Here is a 25077-nt window from a genome sequence, read left to right on the forward strand (position 1 = left end):
CACAGAGAACAACTTAACCCTTATCGGGACATTGACATGAACAACGGCTGGAACCGTGCCAGACATTGCAGCCACCGCTTCTTCAAAGATAGTCAGGAAATATATCCCCTGGTCAATGGAGGTGTGGAGAAGAAGATGGACGTCCAGGAGTCGATTCAGCGCTTCTCGTTTGCGTTGAAGAAGGAGAATGTCCAGTTCGACGAGGGAGAATTGAGGGGGATGGCGTTTGCGTTTGTGTTTAAGGGTGACGATCCTAAAGGGTGCTATGCCAGGAAGCCAGGCGCGTTGTGGGGAGCGAGGAAGAGGGTTATGGAGTGTTGCAGTGGAGTTCGGTTCTTGGAGGAAGTCGAACGGGGAGCGAGAATGATTGGGGGGGAAGGTCGATGGGTGGAGCACGGGTTCTCGGGGTTCATGACTTGAGAGGCGCTGTGTCTTGGTTCCAGCTTGATGCCAAGTATTCTGCTTCTGTTCCTCCCGTACATTTGAGGTGCGACAAAGGCAGTTCGTGTGGCTGGTTCAAATTTCGCGCTGCTGCTCCTGAGCATGGACAACCGACGGCTATCAAGAGGACCGCTGCTGCGAGGTGTTTGTTCCAGAATAAATACTATCGGAAAATTGGGAGATTGAGGAGAGTTGGGACTTCTATGAAAGTTATGAATGAGGAGTGGAGGCGAGGCGACGGAAGCGGGAGAAGAATGCTGGGCGGTGGACCGATGGGACGAAGTTGATGGACAGGATGTGGGGGAATTCTACTGGATTAGCGATAATGATGATCCGAATAAGGGACCTTTTTATACATAGCATAGTGGTGAGGACAGCATAGGTATATTTCCACCTCTTGGGATAGTTAGGACATTATCTGACTCAAAGCGCTGATGTTCAGAAATATACATAATTCAGTCTTTCAATGTCCCACGCTTTTCAAGACATTCAAAATTTACAGTATTAATATTTGGAGATATATATAATCTAGAGTTTTCATTGTCCCACAGTTTTCAAGACATTTAAAATTATAAAATTAATATTTTAAAACATATATATTTTAAGTTTTTTATTGTCTTATAGTTTTATAGACATTTAAAACTTATATAATATTTTAAAATACACATATTTTAAGTTTTTCATTGTTCTATAGATTCCCAGACATTAGAAAATTAATAAATTATAGAGTATTTTCTGACTTTATAGCTCGCTTAATTTACTAACTTGTTTTAATGCATGAAAGTTTGTAAAAGTTTGTTAATTCCAAGGTTGTTATTAAAATTTCACAAAGCAAGCACTGAAAAATAAGAAACAGCAACGAATTTATTATTTACGATTGTATTTTCATTGTCCAGGCAAACGTGAGGACATGTCTGCATAAAAAGCAAGAATGCAAACCTGAGCATCTGTAGCCCTAAGCTAAGCCCATGCCCCATACCATAACTCCCCAAATCACCTCGCACACAAAGAACAATGAAAAGCCCACTCCATAAGAACACCTCTATGCCGACTTAACACTCATCATCGCAGCCCGCCAAGCCTCTGCAACACTCTCCAGCTTCTCGGCCTCACCGTCCACAAGCTCCATATTCATCCACTCTGGGGCCCAGAACACCACAAACGTCTCCAGGCTCTTCCATCGCTTCACATCCTCTTCATCTTCAACCAAAGTTGCTGGATCAACGGACTTCATGAGACGCTCTATAACCTTTTCGTTAAGGCCGTAAGTGTATCGGGCCGGATTCCAGTAAGGACCTTGGGCAGTAGCTATGAATCGGTCGAAGAGGCGCTTTGCGATGATGATTTGGACTTCGAGGTAACGGAGGTTGGTCATGGAGGAGAGGGTCGAGAGGGCGAGGGGGTGGAAGGACTTGGGTACGTGGATGAGGTTGATGTCTACAATGATGTTGCGGATGGCGTCTCGGTGGACGGGGTGGATGACAAGTAAGTAGTTCAGCATGGTTTGGGGGCTGGAGAACTTCTGTTTGTGTTTGTTAGCTTGTTTGTTTGTGAATGGAGTGAGAAGACGTACGAATGGGATCATTTGGTAGAGGAGTCCGGATCCGACTAAATCAACGTATGTTTGGCGACAGATCATGTAGAGTCTCTCCGTATCTGTGGGAAAGTCAGTTTTCAGGTTTCCTTTCAAAGAATGGGTAAGACTTACCACCAGCAGGATCCTTCCAAAGATAGCTAGTGAACTTCTTGCCCTTCTTTCTCGGCTCGATTTGGGTGGACGAAAAGAAGGTAAAGTCATTGATAGCATGACGGTAAATCTTGATTCGGACCTCGTACGGCAACTTCAAAAAACCACATTCTTTCTGTTCTTGAATGGCTTGGACCCATTCGACAGACTGCATTTAAGTTAGAATCATAAAGCAGCAATGCAAATGTTAGACAATAACGAATCAATTCAAAGCGGGGTAGCAATCGGTAAAGTTGCGGAGCGACAAAAATAAAATCGAATTCACATGAATACCACCCGTCGGCTCAATAACCTCACTGACCTCCACCGTCTTAACCTTCTTTCCCTTTCTCTTTTTTAGTTGTGGTGGGTTCTTCTATGAAAACATTAGTTATTGTCTAAGCAAGCATTAAAGGGAAAGGACTTACAGCAAACGCATCAAAACCAGGAACTTTCTTGTGAACCTTCTTTGTTTTTGCAACTTGCTTAGCCGTCTTGGCCTTGCTTTTCTTCTTTGCAATAGCCATCTTGTTGACTCTTCTCGATATCAATTACACTAGATCGTCAAGTAACCGAGACGATATAGCTATGCGACCGGGTAAGTTAGAAGTGAGACGATGAAGGCTTGCGACAGAGTAGAATACCTTGACGAATACGTTGTAAGCAAAAACAAGATCGAATTAGTATTCGAAGATGTTCTGTTAGCAAGATTCGTTATCCGTTGTTCTCGATCTTAGTTGCCTAAAATTGAAAGGAAATCGAAATGAAATAGTTTGCGACCGGGTAATTTAGGAAGTGAGATTCGTTGTCCGTTGTTCTCGATTTCAGTTAGTCCAGATCGAAAAGAAAGCGAAACGATGAAACTTCACGACCGGGTAAGCTAGCAAGCAAACGACGGATCAAATAGCTGATTCGAGGATGTTCCGTTATTGAGTTCTGTCTTAGCAAAGTCAGATCGATAACTTTTGTGTCGAATATCCTTAATCGGCTAAGCCATAATTAAAATCGAAACCAAGCGACTTTCGACCGGGTAAGTAAGAAGTGAGACACGTGAATTTTAGACTTGGTAGAAATCTCGACGCAGGCGAACAACGGATCAAATAGCTGATTCGAATTGGCAAAATCCGTGCTAGAAAAGTCAGATCAAGAACTTCTGCGCCGAATATTCCTACTTACCTTTGTAGCTAAGCCAGATTAAAATCGAAAGGAAGCGATTTTACGACCGGGTAAGTCTCGACAAAGACGGCGCAAGCAAAGAACAGATTGAACAAGTAATTCAAAAATATCCTGGCAACAAAACGATTTGTTTTTGCAAAGACTTCTGTATCGATCGTGAGGTGCGATTAGGCAGAAAGAGTGAAATCGAGTTTGGAGACAATGTGTAGCTGTAAGGCTGCAGCCGTACGCTAGCGGTAGCTTGAACCGCACTTCTTTCTTTAAGGATCCTAGAGTTCAGATGAAAGCCATTTAGTGAATCAGCGAGATCTCATGTTAGGTGTTACATGACTGATGGCATGTAGTGGACTCGAGAAGCGGCTGCAGCCTTGTAACGAATGATTCACGTGCTGCATGCAGCTTCTGGTTTCTTCTCTGTGATTGGCTTTCTCAACGACGCCTCGAATAAAAAGCACTTCTATGAAGATTTTGGTTCTGAACTCTGGAATCACTGATGTGTGTAGGGTAGATTGTGTGTGCCAAGAGAAGCAAAATTGCATTGCAAAAAGTCCTCGACGGTCTAGTCATGAAGACAAAGCTATTCTAGAATGTAATCTGTAAAATGCCTTCCCATTCCTGATTCCCTGACTCCAAAAGCCCAATGCCCAGCATGGATCACCATGAATACGACACAAAATCTAATTGTCCGTCAAGGTTGATTTCCGTGTTGGACTCGCGACTTGACTATTGTCTTCGCTAGTGCCGTAGGCTGAATCGTCGAAATCAATGTCCCATTCGGTCTCGGCCTCCTTGTTCTCTTCAAGACCGTCCCATCCTTTCTGAGCTGCTCCTCGAGTGTTCCACTTGAGTGATGTGGAGACACTGTCGAACCACTCTGTAGGTGACTTCATGACGGTAGGGAAAGGATATTGCGATGCAGCGATGGTGATGTGATCTCCTTGTCTAAGCTCAACGCGATTCTTGCCATCAAAGGAACAATAGGCAGTAGCGCGAGAGTTGCGAGGGATAGAGACTCTGAGAAGCATGGTATCGGCGAGGACCATGGGTCGGAAAGAGAGTGTGTGGGGGCAGATGGGCGTCAGAAGAATTCCTGGGATATCTGGATGAACAAGAGAGCCACCAGCAGATAGGGAATAGGCAGTGGATCCAGTAGGGGTGGCGAAGATGCAGCCGTCTGCTTGGACGACTGTGAGAAGGTTATTGTCGCCGTACAACTCCAAGCTGGAAACATATGGCGATGGTCCTCTGTCGATGACAAGCTCGTTGAGAACTTCGAATTGGTCTCCTTCTTCCATATCATTTCCATTTGCACCACCACGGTAGACGGTACATGTGAAGCGCATGCGCATGCTGACTCGCATACCTGCCTCACCCATCACATTGTTCAACTCTTCCTTGAACTTGTCATACTCGAAGTTGGTCAAGAAGCCTAGACTTCCGAGACTGAATGACAAGATTGGAGGAACAATGCTTTGGAACAACGTGGACGCGAACAGTACCGTACCGTCACCTCCAAGCGTCAGAACCAAATCGAACTTCTCCGGTGTATTCCGGCACATCTCTGGTCTCCAGTATCTTAGAAGATGATGGAAGCGGGGATTTGATTGAAGTATCTCGGCAGCGCCGAAGCGTTTAGAATTCCGCAACTTCTCATCAACATAGACGTTTACTCCAAGATCGGATCCATATCGAGGTGTGGTTATGAGCCAAGTTGCAATTTCTCTGGTAAGATGGACAAGCTGGTTGTCTCTGGCCTTGGTGATTATCATAACATTGCGGACGGCTCGTTTGATTGGGCGACGCTGAAGTTGTTTTGATATCTCTCGGACTCCAGTGGCGGTTGCTAATAGTCGCGAATGTGACATCCACTCATTGCCTCTAATCTCCTCCAAGACCTTATCAATGTTTAAGACATCGTCGAAACGTTGATGGTAGAAGCAAGGGGATTGTAATGCTGTGAAGCGGGGGGTTGTAGGTGTGCCGTTTCTGAGCGCAAGATCTGACAGGGCTGCAGACAACTGCTGGGAGGTGGCAGTGCCTGGCCGGGCATCCGAGTGGGAGTGTAAAGGTTTCATGGCGTTGTTGAGAGATAGATGTTGAATGTTGTGGTTTCTCCCAGCAGATGCCAAGGCTTTAATAATGGTTTGTCGAGGGATGGATTCGACGGAGAGGGCGTTCTTGCGATGGTTGAAAGCTGGTTTCCTCGACGAAAAAGTTGGAGACGAGGGGACTGATGATGCGTCGCTCGGCGAGTTGTGCCCTACTGTGGTGGCAGCAGAGAAGGAAGATTCTGATGGATCATTGTCGAGGTCCAAAGAACTGGTCGAGTTGAAGGAGCCGTGGGAGAATCCGCGCAGGTGAGAGTCCCCAAAGGCTGGCTTGGTCAATCCATCTGCGTTGGCAGACGAGTGAGACAGAGCCTCTGCAGGAAGAGGGAGTTGTGAAGCTTCATCAATGGAGGGAAGAGGAGGATTATTAGGATTGGTCAGAGACGGGTGGATAGAGGTCGGGGAACGCAGCATGTCAGCCATTTTAGCAGATCCGGACTTTGGGATGCGAAGCGACGCGGACGGAGACCGGGGTTTTGGCGGCGATAATGGCGTTTCAAGGCAGCGGACTCACTCGTGGGCGGAGGATCTCACGAAACACGACAAGATCCTCAGTGGCTGCGAGAATGCTGTGCTGACGACGAGAGACGCACACGGCGGCGGTATCAATTCCTTCCACGTATACACAATTCAAACCTGGGTGGTCTGTCAATTGATGGGTGGTGCTTGAGCTGGGCGATTATTTATTATGCTGCCGATGCGGGGCGTGGACGACTTTGCGAGGGGAGGCCGAGTGATCACTGGGCCAAGAAACTCTTTATCCGTATTCGCGAAGATTCGAACCTAATGATTATATATGTTAGCATCTTGTATTGTCTCTCCTCATACCAGGCCGGTGACGATGGAGCGGGCGTCAATATGCTCTCGTTTTGAGGGTGCTCGGAGGTCCCATAGATCGTGATAGGATGCTCCACTTTAAGTCAAAGCTGTGACACCGCCCATACAGGTGTGACATGAGAGACATGGTATCTCAAATGTCTTCCCCGCCATCAAATGAGCAGCCACAAAGGTCGGCACGAGGCCGGCCTGCTGATAGAATATTTGGAAGGTGGGACAAGAGAGACGAGAAGACGTGAAGCTTCAAAGAGAGCGAAGTCGACTTACTCGTTGGAAGGTGTCAAATAAGCGAGGGGGTATGCAGGTCCGCGTGTGATGGAGTCTTCTACTCGTTGAAGGTTCTTCTGGAAATGCAGGTCAAGCTTTCGAGTATCGGCGCGTATGACGGGAACTCTAATTTTCGTGATAGTGATCCGGATGCAGAGGCAAAGGTGTGAAGTATATATTGAATGTGATAAAAATGTGATGAAGAATGAACTGGTCGACGACGATTGGGGGGTATCTCGAGGCTGCTGAAATGAATGCGGACGCTTGGTCTATAAATCTATAATGATCTTGAAAAAATTGACGCCCGAAATGCAATAACGAATAAGTCTATAAGCGGGAAGAGAAGTTGGACATTTCCAGGATATGGTAGTGGAGGAGAACTGAAAGGACAAAGAGGACGAGAATGGGCACAAGCTACCAGAGCTGTGGAAGTTGATAGCTGGTGCGTTGGGTCTGGTGAAAGAGACTGGAGAGCAAGCTGAGTGACAGAGGCTAGAACTAGTCTTATACACGAGCCGCGTCTTCTTCTCCTTTCCTTTCTCCCTCGCTTTCTCGATCTTCACTCCGGAGGCGAGTTTCGATGTGTCGTCGTCTCAAAAATCACGGACGTGACAGACTAACGTTTTCAGTGCTGGGCTGGCGACAAGTATCATCCACCCAGAAACGAGCACAGAAGCAGCATAATGTTTGGAAGATTGGTCAATAGCATCGAGATCTGGAGCAGGGTCTTATTCAGGCAAGTGTCGCCGGAGGATCAAACACATTTGCGGCCCTGATATCCGCTGCGCATCTGCCATCTGATATCGGTGAGGCTGGGAAAGCTTGCAGTCTGCATGCAGGCCCTGTACGCCTCCCCCACGGAGCAAAAATAGAGGTTATCACATCCTGAATTTGGCACTGTATCACCAAGCTCCCGATTGTCACTTTATCGGGGCTCATCAATTCGCCATCTTTATTGGGGACTGAGAGCGGGTGAAACTTCGCTTCAATCAGGGGCCCGGATATCCCAAACCGCCCTCGGTACGGGATACTTGTTACATGACAACACCCGCCAGATGCACGAATTGCTGCTCTCTCTATTTCCGGCTGAGAATCCTTCATACTCTTCATGAATCGTGAGTGGGTACTTCGGTCACGGTCCGTACCTAGCTGCCCTCTCGTTGAGGAAGATTAGCCGCTGTTCCTCACTCTTCTTGGCATTTTATGCCTTTGCATATCAAAGTATTCTTTTTGACCAAAACAACGCTCTCATTGTGACGGACGGACAACCCGACCGAGGATCTCCGTGAAACGTTTTGAGGTTGTGGAGCCGCCGACTGAAGGCTGTCACTGTTCAGTCTTTCCAATGAAGATCTGCAGTGATTTTTGTCTGTAGAGTCGACTTGACGAAGTTCATCATTCCTCCCTTTTCATCACCAAGTTCACCATCTTGCATTACTGAGTGGTCCACATTTGTTTTTGAGTCGTCGCAGCATATGGACTTTGCCGCTTTGAACACAGTCTCCCAGTCCTGCAAGCTAAAACTTCCCTCACTTTCTGCGACCAGAAGATCACCATGAGATGTGAAGGCCAACACGTGGACAGAGTCTGCGCTTTCGCATTGGACGATGGTCGGATTTGTGATGATACTCCTCGCTGACCCATCAGAAGTGAGAGCAAGGAAGGCTGAAGTCGCAGTCATAGTCAGAGGCATCGAGGCTGACAATAAAGCTAGGATAGCAGTTTGAAGGAGCGCGGGGAGGATAGGTAGATTCTAGTTTCGGGTCAGCTTTATCCGTAACAATCGGTCTCATCTTCAATCACCGAAGCTGCTTGTACCAGTTTTGACCCCGCATTTTCATTCTCTGGGGTGCTCGTGATCTGTAGCGTAACTTGGATGAGGCTTCGAGGGAAGTTATTAATGAGGATAATTTGGCGGAGGGTGGACTGGAGAATGGACTCCAGTTGCCGCTCCCGTGTACCTAAAACGCAAAAAGTCAGGACCATTGTGAGATGTAGATTTGAACGTGGAGGTACGTACCAGCAACACCAGCCGCGGGTCGCACAATTACGTCCACCACAGCTTCTTCTGGAAGTTCTTCGCGTCGTCCAGCCTCAAGAGGTCCATTGACTGCTCCAATAACTGTATATCCATTTTGTGAAAAAGTTGCAGAGCCGTCCGTTCGGTGCAGATGGGATAGAAGAGCTGTAGGCTCAGTGGAAGGAGCCATTGCCTTGGTGAACGAGTATCCCAGGTTAGATGCGTTCGAAAATGTGTCTGTAGATCTGGTGTTGACCTTTCAAATAAAATTTTGAGCTTGAGATGTTGGATCTACCTTCTCGCTAGCGCTAAGTCGCGGGACCCCGCGTCATGGTTCCTGGATTCCAACGAATCTTCATCGTACGACATGCACAACATACTAACAACAAAATGCCTTCAAGCACAGACAATAGTACGATCGTGAAGGAACCACTTCCCGCCTCGATTCCAGATCTGCGGAACCGTTTACCCAAGCTAGAGCCTCGCCGTCGACAAGCCCCTTCGTCGAATCCTCTCCCAGTGCCCGAAACCCCAACTCTACCTCCGCCACCAGAGCTTTCATCGCTGACCTTCCAGAGACCGACTAGACGAATCCTTTCTCCAAAGGACCATGAGCTATTTCTGGCTTCGAAAACGTACGATTTGCTCGTAGCCTTCGTGTTTGGTCTTACAGATTCTGTCATCGACACGCCTGTCTCTGTTGTGAGAGACAATGACCTGAGCCCGGCACTCAAGACAATACTCAATATCCTAGACAACGTGGAAGATGTGGTTGGTCGCAGTCCACCAGAAGAGCAAGGCGATTCAAGATTTGGGAACAAAGGCTTCAGGGACTTCGTCGACCTCGCCGCTAAAGAGCACACCTCGTGGCACGAATCACTCCATGTACCCTCATCTGCCGTACCAGAAATCTCAACATACTTCTTACAATCTTTCGGTAACCGCACACGGATAGATTACGGCTCTGGACATGAGCTGAATTTCATGCTCTGGCTGCTATGCCTCTACCAACTTCGCATTATCACGCCATCCGATTTCCGACCCCTCGTCCTCAAAATCTTTACAAGATACCTTGAACTTATGCGAAAGATACAAAAGACATACTACCTCGAGCCTGCAGGTTCGCATGGAGTGTGGGGTTTGGATGATTACCAGTTCTTGCCATTCCTTTTTGGGGCATCACAACTTTTACATCATCCGTTCATACGACCAATGTCTATACACCAGAGTCTCACGTTAGAGGAGTTTGGGAAGGATTATCTATACCTAGGTCAGGTCAACTTTGTCAACAGCGTCAAGAACGTTGAGGGACTACGTTGGCATAGTCCTATGCTTGACGACATCTCGTCTGCGAAGAACTGGTCGAAAGTTGAGGCTGGGATGCGACGTATGTTCGTTGCTGAAGTACTGAAAAAGCTACCTGTTATGCAACATTTTCTATTCGGAAGCTTGGTTCCTGCCGTAGAGGAGATGAGCAGAGAAGAAGAGCTAGGTGTACCAAGTGAAGAGGATGATCCAGAGGGAGGAGAAGTCGTGGTTATGGTTGATGGAATGAGACATGTGCATCAGATGAATAGCTGGGGAGACTGCTGCGGAATCAAGGTGCCGAGTAGTGTTGCTGCAGGACAAGAGATGAAGAAGAGGATGGGCGGAGGCGAAGGGTTAAGGAGGATACCTTTTGATTAGATTGTGTATGAATGAAGATACCAATATAACTTCTATGTTCAAGGGTGAATAGCCGCGCATATCCCTGTCTTGTTGGGCTTCGTTATCGCGTCAGATTGTGAGGCATTTAGGATAGTGCTGACTACTGTGGGAACACAGCATAAAATCTAGAATCCAAACCTCCAAAGAAGTTTTACTATTATATAATCTCTTAAGGCCTAAGCATATATAGTATCGAAGCTTTTATTGCTGCCGTTGAAGTCAAGATCCGACCTTTGGTCAGAGACTGGGCTCTTTGTGAATGCCCGTCTCTTGCCCCGATCACAGGCGGCAGTGGCCTTTTCCCAATTGGTGCTTCCTATATCTGTGTTTAGCCGGTTGTTCAACCAGTGTCAAATTCCAACATCAAAATATCAAACTTTGATTTTTGTATGACAATGATGTCGATACTTTACTTTTCATCACTTTCGTTCCAAGATAAGCTCGTATTGTTGGTGAACATTGATACAATGTGTAATAGGGGAACTTTTATAGGCTGTTAGCTTGCGAAGTCGCAGAATATCCAGTAGTCAGTCTATAGCACCCGCCGACTAAGCCATACTACAATACTATGGTTCGATAGTCGTGTATAGAGTGGCAAATATCAAAGTGTCTCCCAATTACATGTTATCATGTCACCTTGCATACGCGGCTCGTGTACCATTTGTTTTACATCTACAGCTCCTACAGCTAATCTTGCAAGACACGCATCTCTCAATTACGTCAGAATAGAGGAAAGTCGGCCAAGTCGTCGTTACCTCCGGAACGTGGTAGTCACCGACTTTCCACAAGTCGCCATTGGTGCAACATCGCAACCTCTGCACACATGTAAAACATTTCACAGAATCCTCCAGCACCATTACGGAGATGGTAACAAGCTCGGATGAACATCTGGGACCGGCTACCAATCATTCCAGTGGGGCCAAGCTGTCAAAAAGCAGATCGACTCAAAACATGATGCCTTCTTATTGATTTGTTTCCTGGATGGCTACTGAAATTTCCTCCTTAGGCAAAGTGTCTCTACATGCATGAGCCTCGGCTCAGAAGAAATATGCAGATTCATGACACTAAGAAACTTATTTAAGCTTTGTTATGGAGGGTACTCTTCTCTGCAAATTCCGCAAACACAGAATTATTCATAACATCCCAAAGCTTTTCAACTCTGATTTCCACTTTTTGCGAATAGGATCAATAGCAACGAATAATCACTCACCGTTCGTTTCGCGGGGGTTTGCTTCTTCTATTTGTACTTGCGAACTTTGGAGGCCGAGGCTCGCACAGACTTTTGATCGTGCGGGAGATTAGCATCCCGATCCTAAACTTTGGGAGCTCGCAACACTTCCCTGCTGATAATCGTTGATCGTCTTAATGCGGAATGCTCAATGCAGCCGATGCGAATATTTCCCACGTTTTGTTGCGCTCAACGGACAATACCTGGTCACATCATGGAGACACATTATCCTCGTTTATATTTCGTGGTTCTTCCTTCCTGTATTTATGAACATCGTTCCTGCCACTTCCATCCCGTCTTCTAATTTTTAGTGCCTAATTGACCTCGCTCGAGTCCCTCCTTTACACCACCCAAGAGCTCTGTACCCGTCTCTGAAACCATAGACCAAGCAAGGACCTTTGAAGCTTAACATCAGTACATCCACTCGCAACGAAGCAAAACCAGGGCACTGATAACACACCCAATTTCGAGTCAACCGTCGGTGGCAATATCAGATCGCACTTCCCACGAGCCTTTCATAGGACCCCACCTAAACACCGATCACGATTCCCTTCGTTCCATTTTCTTGCAGAGGAGCTAGACAAGATGTCGGATGCACTCAAAGCTATAACGGCAGTGTCTGCTGTCTCTTCATTCGTTTTCGTGGGGTATCGACCGGATCTGTTACCGACTTCGCGGCCCTCATACATTGGAACCTTCGTGCTATTATGGATAACTTCATTTTTGGGTTGGGCGTTCTGGAAAGTTATACTATATCCAAAGTATTTCTCTCCACTACGGCATCTGCCTATGCCAAAGGGAGGTAGTTGGTGGAATGGACATTTCAAAGAGATCTCCGCGAGAGCGACTGGAGAACCGCATATCGAATGGTAAGTCGGCGCAAGCAAGCTGCGGGACCATACTCAGTGCTAATCGTGCTCTCAGGGTCAATACTATACCTAACGATGGCCTCATTCGTTACCTGGGACTTTTGAACAGCGAGCGCCTCATTGTCACCTCTCCCAAGGGATTGAGCGAAGTCCTCACAACTCAGAATTATGATTTCATCAAGCCGAGTCATGTCGCAAAAGGTCTAGGACGTCTTCTTGGGATAGGGATTCTGTTAGCAGAAGGAGACGAGCACAAGACGCAAAGGAAGAATCTAATGCCGGCATTTGCATTCCGTCACGTCAAAGATCTCTACCCTACATTCTGGTCCAAGTCCCGAGAATTAGTTGCTGCTATGACAGCACACATCGAAGCAGGTGGAATTCCCAATGATGAATTGCCAGAGTACCAGAAGAGACCAGATGTGGAGAATGATACGGCAGTTTTGGAGGCACACCAATGGGCAAGCAGAGCTACCCTGGATATCATTGGTGTGGCAGGTATGGGACATGACTTTGGCGCAATCGCTGATCCAACCTCAATCCTTAACCAAACTTACCGCGCCGTTTTCAAACCTACACGCCAGGCTGCGATTCTTGGACTTCTCAATACCTTCCTCCCGCTCTGGATTGTGCGGAATATTCCCATCAAACGAAACGGCGATATCGCCTCTGCAGTTACTGTCATCAGAGATACATGTCGTTTTCTTATTCGAGAGAAGAAGGAGAAACTGGAGAAGAAAGAACTGCACGATTGTGATATCTTGTCAGTGGCCATGGAATCTAGATACTGGGGCGAAGAAGCGCTCATCGACCAAATGATGACTTTCCTCGCAGCTGGCCACGAAACCACAGCTGCATCAATGACATGGGCAACCTATCTCCTCGCCATCAATCCAGGAATTCAAGCCCGCCTCCGCGCCGAAGTCAGAGAAAAGCTGCCCAGTCCAGATCTACTAGATGAAGGTGTCACAGCTCAGCAAATCGATCATCTACCTTACCTCAATGCTATCTGCAATGAAGTTCTCCGCTACCGCTCTCCAGTTCCCTTGACACTCCGAGATGCAGCTCACGACACCACTCTCCTCGGAACCGCCATCCCTAAAGGGACCCGTGTCATGCTTGTCCCATGGGCAACGAACAAAACGGAATCTCTTTGGGGATCCGACGCCCGTGACTTCAATCCCGACCGCTGGCTACCTTCCGAAAGCAATCCCCACGCTGCAGGAAATGGAGGCGCGAAGAGTAATTATGCTTATTTGACTTTCTTGCATGGACCTAGGAGTTGCATTGGGCAGAGCTTTGCGAAGGCGGAGTTTGCTTGCTTGTTGGCTGCGTGGGTAGGTAGGTTTGAGTTTGAGGTTAATGATGAGAGGGAGTTGGATGAGGATAACATTGTCATCAAGGGGGGTGTCACGGCGAAGCCTTCGAGGGGGATGTATTTGAGGACTAAAGTTGTTGAGGGCTGGTGAAGGGGAAGATCCTGCATACAGGCGTTATTGGAAGGTCATGAATTAATGCTACTTGCTATGTTTTGATATTAACTGGTTATGGTCATGGAATGGAGGAGATAAAGTATATGAAAGGCAAATACCATAATCTTGTATATACCATGGATAGAGGTATAAAATACACATACCATACCTCCACTATTCTTCTTCTTCTGCCTCTCCTTCTTCTTTTTCGTCCCGCTGTGCATTATCCTCATCTCTCAAGTTAAGATCCAGCATTAAACAAACCTCTAACAAACCCTTCTTCCTTCATTCAACCAAGAAACTAAAAGCGCCCCAAACATGCAATCATGCACGTTGCGAAATGATTCAAGGACAATGAAACATAAACTGGTAGCGTTTTATGTTTTGTTTCTCATTAGATCGTCAAGATCGGACCCCGCATTGATCTCTCGCGAGGAAATCCTTGAATAGGGGTCCCGAGGGATGGGAGAGGAGCTTGGACTGTGACGGGATGTCGGTAGGTGTTGTGGCCGTATCCAAGAGGAGGAGACGGGAAGCTAGGGAGATGGTTGATTTTGTGATTTGTTTGGATTGAGGCTATAACTGTTAGAAAAGACTTGCTATGCCATGTCATTCAGCAAAGGACTCGATCTACGAACCCAATGTCCCCTGACCTGCCCTGGCAGTGCTCAAGAAAAATATTATACACGTGACTACCAACTAGTCCCAATCAAGCCAGTTTTAGCTTTTGTTGCACATCGCAAAAGCAAGTCAAATCTATCTTCTCAACGAGAAAAGAGTGCCTTTAGCAAGAAATATTGTGAATGTATTGATAGACCTTCTGGCCAATCAGAAGCCAGGAAATGATAGTTGCATGGCACAACTAAATGTGGGTGGTCTCCTTGTTGAGGAGATGAAAACGTGCGATATGCAACAAAAATTTGTGAATTGTCCGAGAGACTTTGGGACATTGAGAATTATTAGCGGTCTGGTAGATGGCCTATGGATCTTTATGTACTCGACGTACTTTGGAGGTTTTATCCTTTTTTAATTACTGCTTGACTATTGGAGATCCTGCGCTTTGCCCGCGAATCGCGCAGTGAGCGCTGAGGGCGCTGTCAGCGCTGTATGCGCAATTCGCGCATTAAGCTCAAGCACTCAGGGGATTCGAATCAGAATTTCACATTGCAAAGATTGAGAATATGTGCTAGGATAATTGACTACGAGCTATATTTCTTGACTCCGCGAAAGCAAATGGGTATCATGTAAATGCAGCAAAACCTCGCGCCAAATAGGCAACAACAACTCTAAATAAATGCTAGTGCTATTAAGCAACATGTCAGAGTAGACATTCCATCTTATGTTTTTCAACCAGATACTAGAATCTGTACACCACCTCCCTCGACATTCTCCTCAGACATGTCTCCCTTCCATCCACTCCAGTTCTCGCAAACAGCTTGAACCTTCCTGGTTATCTCGTCCTTCTCAACACCATCGAGCATCAACCCAGAACCTACCACTCCGCGCTGTATGTACATATCAGTCTGCTTGAGATTTGCAGTAATCCTACGCAGAACGGCGATATCGGACTGCACGGGGTAAAGAAGCGAATGCAAATTCTCGTTCACTGGAATCCTCTCCAATGGCAATTTCAAAGTCTTCGCACGAGTCATCTTTGGTGGTTCTCCGAGTCTGACCGACATCGATCTCTTTCTCTTCATGAGATAGGCACGAGGGTCGCCGTCGGGTAGAGAGGTCTTGAAAGGTTCCTTGATCGGCACGTTGCTTCGAGAGGATTCATGTTCAGCCTCCAGAGTCGCAATTGCTGCATTATATCGGTTTTTGTGTGGTGAGTTTCGGGTTATCTCTTCTGGTCCACCATAGAGCTTAGCATCCTCCTCTGCTTGTTGAAACTTCGCTTGTAGGCGGGCGATGCGCATCTGCTCGCGACGTTGACGCGTTGCATCTTCCTTTCTCTGCTCAAAGTCCATTGCCCAGGTGAGATCACAATCTTCTGGAAGTTCCTGAGGATTCTCTACCGTTCGAGTCGACCGGCTGCCGAGAGTCAACTTGCTCTGGCGGAGGCCGTCTTGTGCATCTGCCATTTCACGGAACTTGGTCGGCAGAACAAAGGGGAGATTCCCCCTCTTCACTCCCTTCAACTTCTTGAAAGGTCCTGGTTGTGCAGGGCCAGGAAATATCGAAGGGTCATCTGGCAGCTGTCTTGCACTGATAAAGTCGTGTCGGCGTTTGAACGTTGTGGAGTCGTCCCCCAATAGGAGATCATCCTCAAGATCATCTGAAGTCTGCCTGGCCGAAGGTCCTTGAAGAAAAGCATCTTGGACAATTGGAAGAGCCAAGCTTGTAATGTCATCGGCACGGAATATTTGCCTTGGGCGAATTAGATTTGTGCTTGGTCGCAAGATTTCTGGTTCGGCAGAAAGAGGAGAAGACTGTAGAGGTGTTGGAAGAAACGTGTGAGGATGCTCAGCTCGTCGGCTCGGAGTGTTTAGACTGTTAGGAATACCTCTATCGTTACGTTGCAATGGGGCGGTCATTTTGGCTATAAGCCATGGATTGAGACTGTTGCCCACAGCGCTACGAGATGCAGCATTTGATCCTTGTGGCGTGTCCGGGAGTCGTGGGCGATCATTGCGTTTGTGAAGTCGTTCGATCTCTTCGTTGTAATCTTCAGACATGTCGACGGTCCACGTTTTCTTGGAAGAGCCTCCGGGGTCCTCAACGCTGAATATGGCATCGGCAGGTTCCTCTTCAGCTCCAGACGTGCGATTCCGAGTTGGTGTCATATCCTGAAAGCCTGGCTCGATTTCTATTTCAGGAAGAGAAGGCTGTGATTCATCGTTTCCACCTGAGCGTAGTGTGGACACTCGAGCTTCCAACAGCTCGATATTGTCGGCGTGATCAATGGATTTCTGAGCAGACGCAGGTTTGATTGGTTCCTTGCGCTCACCGTAGAAGTCCTTGAATGCTTGCTCAATAGCCTCCAGTAGGAGAGGTTCATTGCAGAAAAGTACATCATCCTTGGCTGGTTCGACATTTGCATCGTAACTAGCGACGGGACATCTGATATCCATCCAAAGGAAAGGGTTCTTGAGCTTTTCCGAAGAGTCCGCGAGACAGTCTTTGAAATATGACTTAAAGAGAGTGACAATCTTTCTCATCGTACCCTTGTCGTGCGACACTGGCCTTGAATCGATCGAAATATATTGTCCATGGCCAATCTTAGAGATATCTGCATCTGGTCTCAGAAGAAACATGTCAATGGCAAATTGGTGAGTGCCATCCTCTGGTCCTAATTCGTAGACGTCGAGTTCCGTGGTGTCCTGGCCACCCTCGACATCGTCCTTGGAGCCATTCTCTGAAAAGACGAGGGACTTCTCCATGCACTGGCTGGCAGTATCCCTTCCAATAACAAGTGAAACTGCCTCTTTGATACCATCATTTGACCGAGGAGCATAAGACCACGACCCTTTTGAGCTTTTCATAACTTTGAGGGTAAATCTCACGCGAGGCCGAGCCAAGCAGTACGCTTGCAGGAGGTCTTTCAACTTGCTCAACATCTTTGATGCTTCTTTTAATGCTTTCTGTTTTCTGACAGGAATCTTGGAAAGAAAATTGGTAACAGTGACGGTCGTCCCAATCGGATTTGAACTGCGACTTTGGCTGGCCACACCACCTGAAGGCTTCAACCTAGCTACGGTGGCAGCTGGCTGGCCCTCGGTTTTAGTCGTTACAGTGACTTCCCCTAGTTGGGTGGCACTGGCAAGAGCTTCTCCTCTGAAGCCAAGACTGAGACCACCTATTAATTTAAGCTCGTGGAATGATCTCAGCTTGCTGGTATGGCCATGTCTTCCGAGGGCATCGAGGTCCTCAAGTGGAATTCCGTGACCATTGTCTCGTACTTCGATCTTGTCGATGGTATTTGTTGAGATAAGAATATCAACTGTAGTAGCTTTAGCGTCGAGAGCATTGTCAATGAGCTCCTTGACAAGTGATGTAGGTGTGGTCAAGGCCTGAGATGGCCCAAGAAGCTGGACGGTTGCTTCAGGAAGAGCTGTGATGGTCATTTTGTCCGATTGAAAGCTATCGGACGACAAATGGAATATGAGATATGGTCTTCATCCCTTCACTCCTAAAAGATATGTATGCAGAATCGACATTGATTCCTTAGTGTATGATGTCGATGTCAAGAGAAGCGCGACGACGCGTCTGAAGCTGTAGCTGTGTCATAGCCTCGCCGCAGCTGGCCCGTGCTCCCACAAGGCTGGATGACTCAGTCCTGTAGCAATCCCACAATCAGAGTCACCAGCTAGAACAATTCGCAGAGAAGCTCCATAAATTTTGTTGATATCCACCACGACGCCTAGAATACTCAATTGACTGAAGAAGACGACAACACGACGTCCAGAATTCTATTCAGAGCACTCTGGGTGCGCAGGTCGCCTCAAAGATTTACTTTCAATTATCCACGTGCGACCATGGCTACGAATGCAGCTTCATACAACCCAAGTAAGTTTCTACAATCCAGACTCGGATAACATATCTATATTGACAAAAAGCGCTGTATAGTTGGGGAGGAAACCGGTCCGGTATCTGGAGCTCCTCCTCCCGTCTCGAACGAAACCAAAGCTGCGCTGAAAGATGCCACAAACTCTTCTGCGACTGGTTCACACACTCCGGGGCAAGATGCTGGTAGCAAGGTTGGCACCGCAGAGGCTGGAGAAAGAGAGAAGAAAGTAAAGAGCGAGAAAGAGCGTACGGATACCTTGTAATGTCGAGCTGTTAGCTCCGTAGCTACAATGAATACATTTGTTGACTCATTGGGTTTCCAGTTGAAAGAGAGCGAAAGAAAGCTGAGAAGCAAGCCAAGTTCGACCAAAAGAAAGCTAAAGCTGCCACTGCGGCCCCAGTAGCTACCAGCAAGAATAAAGAGAAGAAGGCTAAAGCTGAGAAGGATGCTGAGAAAGATGTTTTGCCACCTTACATTGAGGAGACACCCTTAGGAGAGAAGAAGAGTATGTTTGAAGCTTTAATCCGGACTGCCCCAATAGCACATGCTAATCATTTCTGCAGTCATCAAATCCTTCGACGACCCGCAATATAAGGCTTACAATCCAACTGCTGTCGAATCTGCGTGGTATTCGTGGTGGGAGAAAGAAGGTTTCTTCAAGCCCGAGTTCACAGCAGACGGCAAGGTCAAACCCGAAGGAAAGTTTGTGATCGTCGAGCCTCCTCCAAATGTCACTGGAAACCTTCACATGGGACATGCATTGGGAAATGCTTTGCAAGATGTCATGATTCGGTGGAATCGAATGCACGGCAAGACTACATTATGGCTGCCAGGATGTGATCATGCCGGTATTTCGACACAGAGCGTTGTGGAGAATATGTTATGGCGTCGTCAACAGAAGACCAGACATGATTTGGGAAGACCTAAGTTTGTAGAAACCGTATGGGACTGGAAGAACGAGTATCATCAAAAGATCAACACTGTCCTGAGAAGAATGGGAGGTTCATTTGATTGGACTCGAGAAGCTTTCACGATGAATGACAACTTCACGGCTGCCGTTACAGAGACTTTCGTTACTCTTCACGAGCAAGGAATTATCTACAGAGCCAATCGACTCGTTAATTGGTGCACCAAACTCAACACTTCATTATCCAATCTCGAAGTCGTAAACAAAGAGCTCTTCGGGCGGACTTTGCTTGATGTTCCAGGTTATGACAAGAAGGTGGAATTTGGTATCATTGTTCACTTCAAGTATGAAATTGAAGGAACAGACGAGAAGATTGAGGTAGCAACCACTCGTCCCGAGACCATGCTTGGTGACACTGGTGTTGCCGTACATCCCGACGATGAACGATACAAGCATCTTGTGGGAAAGAATGCCATCCATCCATTCATTCCTGGGCGTCTCATGCCAATCGTGGCCGATGACTACGTTGAGAAGGACTTTGGTACTGGAGCTGTGAAGATCACCCCAGCACACGACCCCAATGATTTTGCTCTCGGTACTCGCCACAACCTTGAATTCATCAACATTCTCACCGATGATGGTAATATGAATGAAAACGCTGGCCCATACGTCGGACAGAAGCGATTCGATGTCAGATATACCATCCAAGAGGACCTCAAGAAGGTTGGGCTTTACGTTGATAAGAAGGATAACGCTATGACTGTACCATTATGCGACAAGTCTAAGGATGTTATCGAGCCCCTCTTGAAGCCACAATGGTGGATGAAGATGAAGGATATGGCTGCAGCTGCTCTCAAAGTCGTAGAAGACGGTGAGATCAAGATTCTGCCAGAGTCTGCAGAGAAGAGCTACATCCGGTGGATGTCAAATGTCAATGACTGGTGTCTGTCACGACAACTGTGGTGGGGTCACCAAGCTCCTATGTACTTCTGCAAGATCTATGGCGAAGAAGGTGACGAGACTGATAATGACCTTTGGTTTGCCGGTCGCACCCAAGAAGAGGCAGAAGTCAAGGCTAGGGCGAAGTACCCTGGAAAGAATTTCACCTTACACCGAGATGGAGATGTCCTGGACACATGGTTCTCGGCTGGGCTGTGGCCTTTCGCAACTATGGGCTGGCCAAACAAGACCCATGATCTCGACACATTATTCCCAACATCTGTGTTGGAGACTGGCTGGGATATTCTGTTCTTCTGGATTGCCCGTATGGTCATGTTCAGTCTGAAGCTCACTGGCAAAGTACCCTTCACCGAGGTCTACTGCCATTCTCTTATCCGCGACTCCGAGGGAAGAAAGATGTCGAAGTCACTGGGTAACGTCATTGATCCGCAAGACGTGATTGAGGGTATCAAACTAGAGGATTTGCACAAGAAGCTTTTGCTTGGCAATTTGGCGCCAGCAGAAGTTGAAAAGGCTACCAAGTACCAAAAGACTGCATTCCCCGACGGCATCCCACAATGCGGTACAGATGCTTTGCGCTTTGCGCTAGTATCATATACAACTGGTGGTGGAGACATTGCTTTCGATGTCAAAGTCATTCACGGATACCGCAAGTTCTGCAACAAGATCTACCAAGCTACGAAATTCGTACTTGGCAAGATCGACGCCGACTTCGTTCCCCAAAAGACTGGCAAGCTCACTGGAAAAGAGTCCTTAGCTGAACGATGGATCTTACACAAATTGACCATCGCAGCCAAAGAAATCAATCTAGCACTTGCCGACCGAGAGTTCATGAAATCCACATCCGTCGTCTATGCGTTCTGGTACAACCAGCTCTGCGACGTCTACATCGAGAACTCGAAAGCCATCCTCCAAGACGGAACACCAGAAGAGAAGAGATCAGCCCTTGACACCTTGTACACCACTCTTGAAGGCGGCTTAACAATGATCCATCCATACATGCCATTCCTGACCGAAGAGCTCTGGCAAAGACTTCCCCGCCGTCCACAAGACAAGACTCCATCCATCACTCTCGCCAGATACCCCGTCTACGATGCCGAAATGGATGACCCCTCATCAGAAGCCGCATACGAGCTCGTCCTCAGCGTATCAAAGGGCATCCGATCCCTTATGGCCGAATACTCACTCAAAGACGAAGGAAAAGGTAACTAATCCCCTTCCCTCCTCATTCCCAATTCCCACTAACAATCTCCCAGTCTTCATCCAAACCCACGACTCCACCGCCCACAGCACCGTAACCTCCCAAATCCAATCCATCAAATCCCTCTCCGGAAAAGGCGTCTCGTCCCTCTCCATCCTCTCCGCAACCGAGTCCCGCCCCTCCGGCTGCGTCGTCTTCTCCGTCTCAGCCGCTGCTTCCGTCTTCCTGCACGTAAAAGGCCGCGTTGACATTGACGGCGAGATTTCCAAGGCGAGCAAGAAATTAGATAAGACGAAGCAGGGAATCGAGAGACAGCAGAAGATTTTGGGGGATGAGGGGTACAAGGAGAAGGTTGCGAAGGAGTTGCAAGAGGTTGAGATGAGAAAGTTGGCGGATTTGGAGACGGAGAGGCAGGCTTTTGAGGAGACTATTAAGCAGTTTGAGGCGTTGAAGACGGAGTGAATGAGGAATGGCGGTGAAGTTTGTGAGGAGGACGTTATGATCATTGTTGCGTTGCCGAAAAAGAGCTTGACTGTATGCTGATAGATCAATATTCATAGGGAAGATAAAAAAGATATGAGTAGAGAAACATGCCCCCTACTACTGCAATTGGATTATGTTTCAGTGGTTTATTTTTTCTTGCTATCTAGTAGTATGTCATCGATTGACGGGACCCTTTGGTGGATCTCTGACCAATAATCGAACCTTACCCTGCCCAATCTCGTGTCCTTGGCTAAGAATGTCCACTTCTTCCTTCTCTGGCTCTGGTGCAGCAGCAGCAGCAGCCGTGACGCCCTCGCGGGTGAGTGATTTGTCCCATGAGCGAGCATCGATACCAAGGATACCTCCTACGGTGCTTCTGTCGCCTTGGGCGCTGAATTCCCGGTAGGCGTAACGCCATTCGTTCAGAAAATTTCGAATAGCTTTACCGACCTTGTCTTTACCATTCTTGCTGTGATGGCCAGTTCCAGTGATAGCATAGACGGGTCTGGTCTCCCTTTGATTCTCAAGAAGAACTTTCTCTAGATATTCAACAGCTTCTTCTGGGTGCAGACCATGGAGGTCAACATAAAGCTCGGAGCTTAAGGAGCTGTTCTTGTTGCGCTCTTCATACAATTCACGGGCCGCTTCTCGATGGGCTTTCCGCATAGCATCGTTCTCGCTTTGTCCTCGAAGACTGAGGGCCTTGGCAGCGCGAGCATCATTGCGATTCCAGGCTTGGGCAGCACTATATAGCGTTAGTAGACATATCATAATTTGACAAAGTAGATTCGCACCTTTGCAAAAACTTGTTCCTCAAGCCACCATGCTTGATAGCATCTTGTCTGGCCTTGAGGTATGCTTTGTTGGCTCTTTCGCCAGTTTCCAGCCAAGGTATATGCTGTGGACTAGGGATGGCCTGTGCAGCAGCACTGTTCTCTCCGTTGCGGATACTGGTGGAGCTGCCATTTCTGCCTATCTTCTTGGCATCTTGTCGCATCAGACCAGGACCGGGGGAGGGCGACATTTTAACTACTTCCGCAAGGCTACTAGGAATAGCATTCTCCTTGTGGCCGTGTCCATGACCACCTCTCTTTCCATGGTGTTTCTTACCACCCTTTGAGGCGACTGCGCCAAGTGAAGGGAAGGCTTCTGTGTCGTCCAGCGAAGGTGCCGCTGGGTTTGACTCTCGAGTTTGATGGCGGCTACTTGGTCGTGATCTTTGACTTGATCCATCACTTGCGTAGCCCTGCATGTTTTTGAAGCCAGGTGGGGGAGTAAAGCTCGCGCCTTGGTAGTTACTAAAAGCATTGGCGGAACTGTATGAGCTGGGCCACTGGTCCTGCATAGTTTGCAAAGAAGGAAAAGCATTATAGTCTTGGAATTGGAAGCCTGGCTGAGAGCTTTGAAGGGGTGGGGTGCTGCTTTCCTCAAGAGCGAGACGATTCATGAAATGTGAAGGATCATGAGAGAAGATGCAGGTATCGCCAGCAAGGCAGTTGCCCATGACCCAGTATCTAAGTTGTCAGCACCTGAGTTTGCAACAATAATCGAAAGTACTTACTTGCAGATGTGGTTACTGAGATCGTGACTGAATCTGCAATCTGCCCTAAGACACTGTCCAGTAGACAACCAAAATCTGCAGACAACTCCACTTCGCTGTTGACCGGCAGGAGTGACTGGTCGAGGTACTTCAGCAGCCATAGACTTCCCGATAAGTATCGCATTCTTGGCTTCCGTAGTCTGAGCTTGAGCGGTCATACCATCTGTTGTTTGACCTTCCATGAACGCCATGATAGTAGCACTCAAGTCATAACCATGCATAGCCAGAGCTGCCTCGATCTCTTCGTCTGACTTCGAAGGTCCCAATATGGAGCGAAGCATATCGTAAGGGCTCATGTCTGACTGCTGAGGTTGGATGTACTCTGCGGCTGCAGCGTTAAGGCCGCTTTGACCTCCAGCAGAAGAGGACGTATTACTTCCACCATCGTCGTTCACAAGCCAGTCAACATTTTCGCTGCCATAATCTCCGTATATGTCTTGTGTAGGGCTCGTATCGGTCGGGAACTCGTAAGCATTCAAGCTCGGGCTATGAGGGATTGCTGGACTAGAAAAAGCAAGTCTTGGAGAGGGGCGTGGTGATGTGAAAGGAGATGCTGTCGATGACTTTGCTCTGCTGAAAGACTGCGGTACGAATCCAGGTGGTGCGAGAGGGCTGACTCCCAGACGAGGCGATGATGACACCGGAGTGCCAGCACCACCTCTATTGATGGGCCAAGGAGCTGGAGATGGGCGTCGCAAGACCGTATGGCGCAAAGGAGGAGGTGAGGTTGGGTTTGTCGTGGACTCACGATATCTCCACAGAACATCAAGAGCAGCGTTTTCCAGTGCTGGTCCAGCTAGCTCTGTCTCCTTCTTGACTAAGTCCTCCAGTTTGTCCGTCTTCTCTTCATCGTCGAGCTCTGCATCCTGAAGCAAGGGCAGGCAGATTTCGTATGTTTCGTCGGACACCATGATTGTAATGTGCTCGACGTGGTGTTCTAAGTATCGATTATGGTATGAAAATGGAGTGGAAATCAGTAAAGAATGGAGGTCACCGTGGGGTGAAGCGGATAGGTTTCGGCCAGATGGTTTGGGAAGGGCTGAGGAAGGTCCGAAGCAGGGCGCAATAAGCAACAGTAACAGTGAGAGCAGGGCGAAAAGGGAAGGTACCACTGCTCTTACATTTCTAACCGATCGGGCTTTATATTGAAGAGATACTGTAATGGTAATGGAGAGTAAAGAGTGTTTGGATGTCGAGGCGGGCGTTCAGGTGAGGCTGGATCCGGGGCATGAGCAAGGAGGACGACGGTAGCGTGATGATTACTGATTGGCTGGGTGCTGATCTATCACAGATGACTCTATTTTAGGGCCGAGAAGTAGTTACTGTACTGATATCAGGGCAGCGACAGTACCATTTACAGAATAAATTATCTTTGAAAAGATTTCTGATTTTTGGCTCTTTGACGTACATTCACATTTGCACAAACATAAGTGATCCACTGTCAAGCCGTTTCCAATCATTGAAAGATGGAATGCGACTCATCACGTGAACTGTAACTCACAGCATTCACGGTCGGTGTACGCGGCCGCTTGATAAAGACCGAACCAGTCGACGTCAGCCATGCG

At 47.7% G+C, this 25077-nt stretch overlaps 8 protein-coding genes across 8 annotated transcripts; 3 read left to right on the top strand and 5 right to left on the bottom strand.

Moving 5' to 3' along the window:
• Positions 1–1483: 1483 nt before the first annotated feature.
• LY89DRAFT_728840 (uncharacterized protein) lies at positions 1484–2694 on the bottom strand (the record flags this gene model as incomplete). Its single annotated transcript, XM_018219312.1, has 5 exons — positions 1484–1963; positions 2015–2097; positions 2150–2336; positions 2454–2543; positions 2596–2694. The coding sequence occupies 5 exons, from the start codon at positions 2692–2694 to the stop codon at positions 1484–1486; spliced, it is 939 nt and encodes a 312-aa protein (XP_018077076.1).
• A 1326-nt stretch (positions 2695–4020) lies between these two features.
• Positions 4021–5874, bottom strand: LY89DRAFT_693999 (ATP-NAD kinase; the record flags this gene model as incomplete). Its single annotated transcript, XM_018216671.1, has 1 exon — positions 4021–5874. The coding sequence occupies one exon, from the start codon at positions 5872–5874 to the stop codon at positions 4021–4023; it is 1854 nt and encodes a 617-aa protein (XP_018077077.1).
• Positions 5875–7888: 2014 nt separating this feature from the next.
• LY89DRAFT_728842 (uncharacterized protein) lies at positions 7889–8765 on the bottom strand (the record flags this gene model as incomplete). The annotated part of the gene is made up of 3 exons (XM_018219313.1): positions 7889–8308; positions 8359–8516; positions 8576–8765. 3 exons carry the CDS (start codon positions 8763–8765, stop codon positions 7889–7891), a joined length of 768 nt encoding a protein of 255 aa, XP_018077078.1.
• Positions 8766–8911: 146 nt separating this feature from the next.
• On the top strand, positions 8912–10345 carry LY89DRAFT_636970 (Phosphotyrosyl phosphatase activator). Its single transcript, XM_018211511.1, has one exon. It carries the CDS (start codon positions 8966–8968, stop codon positions 10259–10261), a length of 1296 nt encoding a protein of 431 aa, XP_018077079.1. The 5' UTR covers positions 8912–8965; the 3' UTR covers positions 10262–10345.
• Positions 10346–12095: 1750 nt separating this feature from the next.
• Positions 12096–13848, top strand: LY89DRAFT_694002 (cytochrome P450; the record flags this gene model as incomplete). Its single annotated transcript, XM_018216672.1, has 2 exons — positions 12096–12379; positions 12435–13848. The coding sequence occupies 2 exons, from the start codon at positions 12096–12098 to the stop codon at positions 13846–13848; spliced, it is 1698 nt and encodes a 565-aa protein (XP_018077080.1).
• Positions 13849–15050: 1202 nt separating this feature from the next.
• LY89DRAFT_680844 (uncharacterized protein) lies at positions 15051–18028 on the bottom strand. Its single transcript, XM_018214150.1, has one exon. The coding sequence runs from the start codon at positions 17916–17918 to the stop codon at positions 15198–15200; it is 2721 nt and encodes a 906-aa protein (XP_018077081.1). The 5' UTR covers positions 17919–18028; the 3' UTR covers positions 15051–15197.
• Positions 18029–18205: 177 nt separating this feature from the next.
• Positions 18206–22101, top strand: LY89DRAFT_704342 (valyl-tRNA synthetase-like protein). The gene is made up of 5 exons (XM_018217373.1): positions 18206–18360; positions 18421–18606; positions 18684–18866; positions 18925–21432; positions 21485–22101. Exons 1-5 carry the CDS (start codon positions 18330–18332, stop codon positions 21889–21891), a joined length of 3315 nt encoding a protein of 1104 aa, XP_018077082.1. The 5' UTR covers positions 18206–18329; the 3' UTR covers positions 21892–22101.
• On the bottom strand, positions 21764–24843 carry LY89DRAFT_309033 (uncharacterized protein). The gene is made up of 3 exons (XM_018206618.1): positions 23474–24843; positions 22707–23426; positions 21764–22657 (listed from the first exon to the last, which is right to left on the bottom strand). Exons 1-3 carry the CDS (start codon positions 24421–24423, stop codon positions 22087–22089), a joined length of 2241 nt encoding a protein of 746 aa, XP_018077083.1. The 5' UTR covers positions 24424–24843; the 3' UTR covers positions 21764–22086.
• Positions 24844–25077: the final 234 nt, after the last annotated feature.

Source organism: Mollisia scopiformis, assembly GCF_001500285.1.
Source record: "Mollisia scopiformis unplaced genomic scaffold LY89scaffold_3, whole genome shotgun sequence".
NCBI lineage: Eukaryota > Fungi > Ascomycota > Leotiomycetes > Helotiales > Mollisiaceae > Mollisia > Mollisia scopiformis.